At 36.0% G+C, this 9812-nt stretch overlaps 1 protein-coding gene across 1 annotated transcript; it reads left to right on the forward strand.

Annotated features, from left to right (window-relative positions):
• The first annotated feature begins 4933 nt into the window (after window positions 1–4933).
• Window positions 4934–6773, forward strand: LOC118492401 (zinc finger protein HD1-like). The gene is made up of 2 exons (XM_035990380.1): window positions 4934–4963; window positions 6237–6773. Exons 1-2 carry the CDS (start codon window positions 4943–4945, stop codon window positions 6633–6635), a joined length of 420 nt encoding a protein of 139 aa, XP_035846273.1. The 5' UTR covers window positions 4934–4942; the 3' UTR covers window positions 6636–6773.
• Window positions 6774–9812: the final 3039 nt, after the last annotated feature.

The following is a 9812-nucleotide window of genomic DNA, read 5'->3' on the forward strand; positions in this document are numbered from 1 at the left end:
CTCAAGAATCAACAGGAAACTCAGGATACTTCAGCATAAACTCATCAGCCACCATCCATGAAGCATCATGAAGAGGATGATCCTTCCACTGAATAAGAAATTTGACCACTGCCCTATGGCCCTGCTTTGCTAGCTTCCTGTCTAAAATCTTAAATGGTTGCAGCCCACTGTTAGCCACCATAGGAATTTGATGAATCACCTGAGGAGGTCCCCCAGCCTTCTTCAATAAAGAAACGTGGAATGTTGAGTGAATTTGAGATCCTTGAGGAAGATCCAACTTATAAGCAGCTGGCCCAACTTTAGCTATTATAAGGAATGGTCCATAGTATTTTGGGGACAGTTTTGAATACTTGTGAGCTCTTAAAGTAGTCTGAACATATGGATGCAACTTAAGATATACCCATTCACCCACATCAAAGGATCTCTCAGACCTTCGCTGATCTGCAAATTGCTTCATTCTATTCTTGGCTTTGAAAAGAGCTTGCTTGAGTGTGTTCACCATTGTTTCTCTTGCTGCAAAAAATTCTTCCACCGCAGCAACATCAGTATCCAGTGGAATATGTGGTAAATGGATAGGAGGATCCAATCCAAATAAAGCCTTGTATGGAGACATTTGAATAGCCGAATGCCAAGTAGTGTTGTACCACCATTGTGCTAATGCTAACCACTTGACCCATGTGTGTGGTTCAGTCATTACCATACACCTCAAGTATGTTTCCAAACACCTGTTTAGCACTTCTGTCTGTCCATCCGTTTGCGGATGATAGGCAGTAGATAAGGCTTGAGATATTCCCTGCAGCCTTAAAAATTCTTTCCAAAACTTACTTAAGAATAGAGCATCCCTGTCAGAAACAATAGTTTGTGGACAGCCATGAATCTTGAACACATTATCCATGACTACTTGAGCAACTTTAACAGCAGTGTAGGGATGTTTCAATGGTATGAAATGACCATATTTGGTGAGCCTATCCACAATGACCAAAATGGAATCATACCCTTGAGAATTGGGCAGTCCACCAATGAAATCCATTGAGATGTCCGAAAAGATAGTGACAGGAGTAGGCAAAGGATTTAGTAGCCCAGGAGAAGCTACTGTCTCATACTTTGCTTTTAAACAAGTGTCACATGTTTTAACAAACTCCTTGATGTCACTAGTTGCCCTTTTCCAATAGAACATGTCTTTAAATCTTTGAAGTGTGTTATGAATACCCGAATGACCAGCTTGTGGTGAGGAATGACAAATGACTAAAATGTCCTTCCTGAGTTGCTCATCATTTGGAATCCATAATTTGTTCTTTCTTCTAATAAACTCCCCATCCCAAGTATATTTATCAATAACCTCTCCTTGTTGTAACTTCTGAATAAGCTCTTGGGCTGCATTATCTTTCAACACACTTTCCTTAATTCTGCCCAACAAAAGAGGTTCATAACTAGATAAAGCCATCTGAAACAAAGCTGCACCATGAATTCTTGAGAGAGCATCAGCTGCACCATTATCAACTCCTTTCTTGTACACAATAGAATAATCATATCCCATCAATTTACTAAGCCAAGTATGTTGAAGAGGAGTAGTGATTTTTTGTTCTAACAAGTGCTTAAGGCTCTTCTGGTCTGTTCTAATTGTGAAATGCTTCAAGATGAGATACTGATGCCAATGTTTTACTGCCATAAGAATAGCAAGAAGCTCTTTCTCATATACTGATAAAGAACATTGCCTGATTGATAAAGCCTTGCTAACAAATGCGAGAGGATGTCTATCTTGCATCAACACTGCTCCCAACCCTTTAGAAGAAGCATCTGTCTCAATTACAAATTCCTTAGACCAATCAGGTAAAGCTAAAACAGGTGCATGCATCAATGCCTGCTTCAGTTGATCAAAGGCCTGTTGTGCTGCATTCGACCACTTAAATGCATCTTTTTGTAACAATGCAGTTAGTGGTTTTGCCATCGCCCCATAGGAAGATATAAACCTCCTATAGTATCCTGTCAAGCCCAAAAAACCTCTTAGTTGTTTGACAGTCACAGGAACAGGCCAATCCCTTATTACTTCTATTTTTGACTGATCAGTGGCCACTCCTTCTTGTGAAATCACATGTCCTAAATACTCCACTTTTGAACCAGCAAAACTGCATTTCGATTTTTTTGCTAACAAGTGATTATCTCTAAAAATTAGCAATACCTCCCTTAAGTCTTTTAAATGTTGCTGAAGATCCTTGCTGTATATCAGAATGTCATCAAAGAAAATTAGCACCTTTTTCCTCAGCAGTGGTTTGAAAACAGCATTCATGAGCCCTTGAAAAGTTGCAGGAGCATTTGTAAGACCAAAAGGTAGCACAAGAAACTCAAATAAGCCTTGATGAGTCCTGAAAGCAGTCTTATGAATGTGATCTTTGTGCATTCTTATTTGATGATAGCCAGACCTTAAGTCCAACTTAGAAAACACCACAGCCCCTCCTAATTCTTCAATCAATTCTTCTATCAAAGGAATGGGAAATCTATTTTTCACTGTATTCTCATTCAATTTTCTGTAATCTACACAAAATCTCCAACTGCCATCTTTTTTTTTAACTAAAACAACTGGAGATGCAAAAGAACTGACACTATTCCTTATGATCCCCATGTCCTTCATTTCCTGCACCATCTTTTCAATAATATCCTTTTGACCCACTGGATATCTGTAAGCTCTTTGGTTGATTGTGGCCTTCTCATCAATCAAGTCAATTTTGTGGTCACATTGTCTAGGGGGTGGTAAGGAGGTAGGTTCTTGAAACACATCTGCAAATTCCTCCAGTAACTCTTCTACCAGCTTGTTTTCTGGTACTTCTTTCACCTTAGTCTGGTGTTGAAAAGTTCCCTTGACTGATTCTTGAATGCTAAATAGTTGAGCCTGAACCTCTTGACCTTCAGATTCCATCATAAAACTCAACTTCTCCACAGAACACAAAGATAAATTCTGATTGTTGGTTCCCTTCAACTCAAATTTCTGCTCACCAATTTGAAACTGCATTGTAAGACTTTTAAAGTTCCAAACAATGTCATTTAGAGTCTGCAACCACTGAACTCCTAATACCATATCATAATTCTCCAATGGCAATAAAAACACATCAGACTTGAACCATATACCCTGCATGACCCATTGAAAATCTTTACACAGCTCCACACAAGATAGTTTGTTACCATCAGCCACAGTTACTGATAGAGATGTAACAGCTTGGGTTGGACACTTCAATTTTAGAGCCAAACTTTTCTTAAGGAAGTTGTGAGTTGATCCTGAATCAATCAGAATATATAAAGTTCTTGTACCTATAGTTCCCACAATTCTCATAGTGCTAAAAGATGGAATTCCAGTTAGAGCATTCAAAGAAATGTGGGGTTCAATTGGAAGGTCATGAACTGATACTACCTGATTAACTGTTTCTTCAGTCTCTTCTGTATCACCAATTTCCAAGATATACAACTGCTTAAACTTACAGTTGTGAGTAGATGTATACTTCTCAGGACACCAAAAGCATTCCCCTCTAGCTCGTTTTTCTTCAGCCTCTTTGGTAGACACTTTTCGAATAGGTTTGATCATCTTATTGGCTGGAGGGGTAGGTAATAAAGACAGATTGTTTGTATTATTATAGGAAGAGGTTGATTTATAAGGTGTAGGTGTTGTGGAAGAACTATTGGTTTTCTGAAAAGATGGAGTGTAAGTGTTACTTTTCTTTGTGTCTTTGCTTCCAAATAAAGTGTGATACACAACTTCTTGTTGTTTAGCCATAGCAATGGCATCCCTCACCGTTCTTGGCTTAAAAATCTTCACTAAACATCTTATTTCTGGTTTTAAACCAGCCACAAACAAACCAGCAGCATATTCCTCACACAGTTTAACTCTATTCAATAATGAGTCAAAAGCATCACAGTATTCTTGTAAAGTACCTGTCTGCTGCAAATTTTTTAGTTCTTCAATTGGCTCTTCAGATAATCTTGTTGAAAACCGGTTGAGAATGGACCTTGAATAATCCTCCCACTCCATTTCTTCCAACTCTCTATCTTGACTAGACATATGTCCTTGGTGCCACTGTAAAGCCACACCTTCCAAGTTCACCACAGCATATTGCATTTTTAGTTGATTAGGGGTCTTATCCATGGTAAAGAAATGGTTGCATTTGTACAACCATCCCTCAACATCCTCACCATTAAACTTTGGAAAATCCAGTCTACCCAATCGGACTAATCTCTGGTCAACCCCTCTATGACCTTGTGACATCAATTCTTTGAGTTCTTTCAACTGATTACAAACTTCTACCATCTGAATCTGCAAATTCTGTACATGATTGGAGTTTTCTTCAATTAAAGATTGTTGAGACTGAATTGCTTGAGAATTATCTTTAGCTATCTTTTCTACACGTTCCATTTCTTGTTGCCTTGTTGCCATTATCAATTTCAAACAAAATGATTAACCGAAAGAAGGTTAATCGAAACAGAATCGAACGGAAGGATTAACCGAAAGAAGATTAATCCAGCTAAGAACGAACAATTTGATTAATCGAAAGAAGATTAATCAGAGTTGAACGGATCGAACAAGCTTCCGATATGAATTTCAGCAAAAATGGATTTGAACTGTGATCGGTAGTGATTGAACGGAATTGGTAGGGATTGAACGGAAACAATGGTGGATATGGAGCTCCGAGAGGATCGAGAGCTCTGATACCAGTTTGTTACGACAAAATGGAAAGAAGACAGAACAGAAGGAAGATTCAATTCATTTCATCGATAACCCTAACTGACATCTTAACGACTATTTAACTGACTAACCGTTACAACTATCTAATCAGCTAACCAACCCTCAAACTATACAACTATTACACAATTAGTCCCTGAGACTTATTATTGACATTACAAAGTGACATAAATGGCCCTTCTAATCTTTACTCATGACAGTGGTCAGTTTATTCAGATGCAAACTCAGGGTATTCAGGTAATTTACAATGGTTATTATGGCCAATCTTCATCAATACCAGTCTTTTTTTTTTTCAGTCAAAAAGTTATTACTCCCAAAAACTGACTCATTGATCATGTCTGAGGTTTTCTTCTTTTTCTTGTTTTTTCCGATTAGTTCCTTGATCGTTTTCGGCTTTATTTATGTTTCTCAAAGAACTAACAGCCTTTCTGTTTCTATTTGATGGGATTATGTACAATAAGGTTCTAGCATTAGATAGTTTTGATTTGCCAATTTGAGAGAAGAAAAGTTTTTCCCATCTATCATGGGCATGCATGCATATCACATGACAATATGGCATGAAGAGGTTGTTGGTAATTTACGGACTTCAAGTCACAAGTCGTGAACTTAAGGGATAGTTGGTTAAGTTTCCTAATTATGTTATAATTATATTTGGTAATGTCTTGGCCACCAAGTTAGGGTTAGCATATATAAACCAAGCTAGGGTTAGCATATATAAACCAAGCTAGGGTTGGGCATTATTAAGTTAAGATAAGAGACAAGACTAGAGAGAAACCGAGTTATAGTTTGAGAGTCTGTAATCAGTTTTGAGTTATTTTCTGATTAATAAGATTGAGAGTTACTTGATCTAAATTATCTTCTTCATCTTTCTATTTGGTTTGATTGTCATTTGGGACTTGAGAGGTATGTTCTGATTTTCCCTTTACATGGATTGTCATAAGATTCTATCATTCTAGAGATTCATGAGCATGTCCTCTGGAATTTTCACTCTAATGATATGGTTTTATATATCCATGCATGTGAAATACAGACACTTTAAAATACACACAACACACATGCACACTCTCTAAACATGTCTTTGTTAATACTTTAATAACCATTAATTACATAAGTTTGGATCTTTCTTATTTAACTCTCTGAACATGTCTTTGTAGTACTATGTAAGCATCTACTATACTTTTTTTTTTTGGCTTCCATATTGTTTCAAACAATTTTTAAGCTTATATTTTTAGGATTGGTTAATTTCTTGATTACATGCATTACCAATATAACATTTTTAGGATTGGTTAATTTCTTGATTACATGGATTACCAATATAACATTGTGACACATTTATTTAACATCTGGATTATATTTGATCTCAAATGGATCAATGTTAATTTATCGTAATAATTAATATTGTTTTCATATCATAATAAACTCTCAAACCCTACTAATAGCTTTGCTATTTGTGGGATCTACTATTGTTCTTGTTGTTTATCATAATAAATACGTCTTAACATGCTGTTAGACATCTCTCCTACCAATGGTTGCTGGCATTGTACCTGAGGCTACAATTGGCACCGCGGATTTGCCACCAGAATGGGCACCAAACCAGTTCTCTTTCCCACCTTCTTATCCTGGAAATCTAATAAAAGAAGCAGTTGGAACCTATTCAAACTCAACAAGCATGTCTTCAGTAGGGACACAACAACAAATTTCACCAGATGATTTACAAAAGCCATATGAACACCCTCCAATGACCAGGCAAGATCGAATCCTACGTTATTTTGAGAAAAAGAAAGCAAGGAAGTATCAAAAGAAAGTAATATATTCATCGAGGAAGACGTACGCGCAGACTCGGCCTCGAATACGGGGCAGGTTTGCAAGGAGTTCTCAAACGGATGCTAGTGACAAAACAGCTGTTTGAAGTGGTCATGATAAGAAAAGCACAAGCTTTAGGATAGAATATTGCTAAAGGGATGTTTTAAAGTTATGTAGATTGATAGTGTTGGTACCTTGATAAAGTTCCACTATGAAACCAAAATTGTAATGGACTGGATTTGATTATGATGAATTTCTTGGAGTTGTATATTTCATGATACAATTGTGGTGACATTATTCACCTATTTACTTATGTAAATTAATCTATAATTGATTTAGATTATATTTTATTTTAAGCGAGTCAGGCAATAAATTTAGTAAAATTGGGAGAAGCCTATTTAGCGCATACAAAAAGAAAAAAATAGTAAAAATGGGAAACATCTTATTTAGTTGTTTAAAACAAAGCATGGCCTAGTTAACAAAGAGAAGGTAAAAGAAAGAAAATAAATAAAATAGATATGTTCTTCAAGAAAAAGTTATTTAATTAAATATTACTTCTAGTTCTTATCAAAATAGATAAAAACATCAGTTACGCCCATGGCTTTATAGCCTAGTGGCATCTTGGTGGTGGGATAAGGCTTTGGGACCAATAGGTCCTGGGTTCGATTCCCACATGGGGGGTTTTCCCATGTTTATTGGGTTTCCTCCTGAATTGGTGTGACATTATGCCTAGTGGAGATGGATATGATCGGGTGGTTCCTCTGGTGGCACGATGATACTCCAGTGGTCCGTCAGTGATCCGAATTTGCCGTTCAAAAAAAAAAAACATCAGTTACCGCTGTTAAAATTTAGCCCGTGCTTTAAACGTGTTCTCTCTCTTTAAAAAGCGATAGCTAAAGGTGGTGGGAGAGGTGTCGGCAGATCCACTCGGCAGCCGATACACCACATCTCGGCAAGCACCACTCCATGGTGTGCGGCAAGTTGGAATCGACAGCATGTAAGCGAGAGAGAGGAGGAGGATCCCTCCCCAAAATCCAACAAGTTACATTCTAGTTAACTTTTTTATGTAAGATTTAATTTAAAAGTTAGTTGTGACATGAGATATTGGAATAATGAGCCTAAGTAACGACATTCAATTCAACAACACTACTATCCAGGGTCGGCTCAACCACTTTGATGGCCTAAGGCAAAGTAAAAACTTGTGGCCTTTTTTCAAAAAAGAAACCAATTTTAGGCAATTATATCACAGAATGAACATAGATTTTAGGCAGAATTTTAGGCCATTTTAGGCTAAACACAGATTTTAGCTAGGGCTTAGGCCCATATTAAATCCATTTTGTAGACCCATATCATATATTTGTTTTTTTTTTTTTTTGAACAAAAAAGAGTTGCACAGGGTGAGCCTCAAACCCGAGTCTCCAAGGAATTATCAGTGCCTATCAAACCACTCCACCAGCTAGCGTTTTGTCCATATCATATATCATATATCTGTATATATATTTTTTTTTTCTAAAATATGAAGGCTCTATAGATCTGGTGGCCCAAAGCCCAAGCCTCAAAATACTTGGGCTTGGGCCGGCTCTGCTGCTATCAAGGTACGATCTAAGAATTACACCCAGAGCAACAACTAATTATTGATTGTTTAAGAGTTAACGATATGACACGAAACACGTATTACGATGATGATTATTAGTGAATAATCTTGTGGTGATGTTTATTAAAGAATAATCGGTTCTAGCTGTTGATTGTTAAATTGTAACAATTGATGGGATTTAAACTATGAATATTAAATAAGGGTTATTTAATTGTTTTGTTTATAAATAATGGGTTTTTGACTATTTAACTAAAGTGTTGATTATATTTATATGATTCATTATTTAATCATTAAATAATTAGAACATATTTATATAAACCTGTTATAAAAACACAATGGTTGTATCCGTTTCTATTTTGTTTTGCATTTGGACTCCTGGTTGGCGATACAAATTTTGTTTTGGATCAGTTCATACATAACTGTTTCCACTGCTTAAATTTTATTAAAGTCGTGTACGAATACTAACATAGGAAACGTATGAAGTGTGTAGCATTTCCTGTGATTTAGCAAGTTATGGCACGCAAAAGGTAAGGTAATTACTAAAAAGAGCTAATGTGGATGAAAGATAGGTTGTGACATGTGATCATAGGAGGCAAACACTCCCTCCACCCAAAGGCTGAAATTTAGATGGCTTTTTTTAAGGGGTAAAATTTTCCATACATGTTTTTAGTTGTCAACTGAAAAGAGTAAGGTTTTTTAGCCTACATGGCTACATATATTATTTTGATTGGTTTACTCGTAGACCCCAATATATTTTATAAGGTTTTCTTTTATGTCAACTAAAATTTAGTGCACTCTTTACCATCTTAGCCACCGATAATTACTTGTCATCTTCTAAGATATTTCTATTTTTGCAAAACTAAACTAATATTTGTATATTAAACCTTTTGAATTTTGTAGTCTTTTAACTATTCTCTTTCTATATATTTAACAGTAAAAGTGGAAAAAGAAGATTAAAAATCATCATGAAGATAAGAATCTTAAAATTATTATTTACACATAAACCCTCTATATTGATTGTATGTGTAATTAGAGGTGCACAAATCGGGTTTTTTTAAAAACTGGTTCCGGGTATGACAGTGACGGTTCTTCTAGTGGCAATCTACATCGAACGTCGTAGGGAGATTAGCGCGTTTACGTTTTAGGAGCTTCTCGAATTCAAACGACACAAAACAGTTATCTGCTCCAGTATCAAATAAACACGAAGCATATACAGTAGAAACTCGATAAATTAATACTCGATTATTTAATAAACTCTCTAAGATAATATTTTTTGCCGGTCCCGACTCGGGGATAGGGTGCTAAATTAATAATTCGCTAAAATTATAAGATAATACATTTTTGATAATTTCTTTAGACCCCATATAAAATACAAATTAATAATTCCTTATATATAGCATATTACATGAATGATTTATGAAGGTTTCTTGAAAAATGACTCAATTATCTTTTGTTTTTTGTTAAAATCAATTTCCCCTTGAATCTCGTCTCTAATTTTCCTTAGCATGGTAAGAATTTCTCGTGTTGTTTTCTTATAGCTCAACAAGAAATTGTTCAATGTGATTGTCGCTTTAACAGCTTCGTTTCGCGAAGGGGGCTCCATTGTAGAACTTTCATCATCTTCTTCATCGATATCATCTTTATTAATTCCAATAACACTTTCAATAATTTCTTCATCAGTCAACAACT

Source organism: Helianthus annuus, chromosome 5 (genome assembly GCF_002127325.2).
Source record: "Helianthus annuus cultivar XRQ/B chromosome 5, HanXRQr2.0-SUNRISE, whole genome shotgun sequence".
Taxonomy (NCBI): Eukaryota; Viridiplantae; Streptophyta; class Magnoliopsida; order Asterales; family Asteraceae; genus Helianthus; species Helianthus annuus.

Bases quoted from the DNA above. Each gene is read 5' to 3' on its own strand.
- LOC118492401 (XM_035990380.1), top strand. From the start codon at position 4,943: ATGCAAACTCAGGGTATTCAG. The intron at 4,964-6,236 runs GTAATTTACAAT...ACATGCTGTTAG, and splicing joins TGCAAACTCAGGGTATTCAG to ACATCTCTCCTACCAATGGT.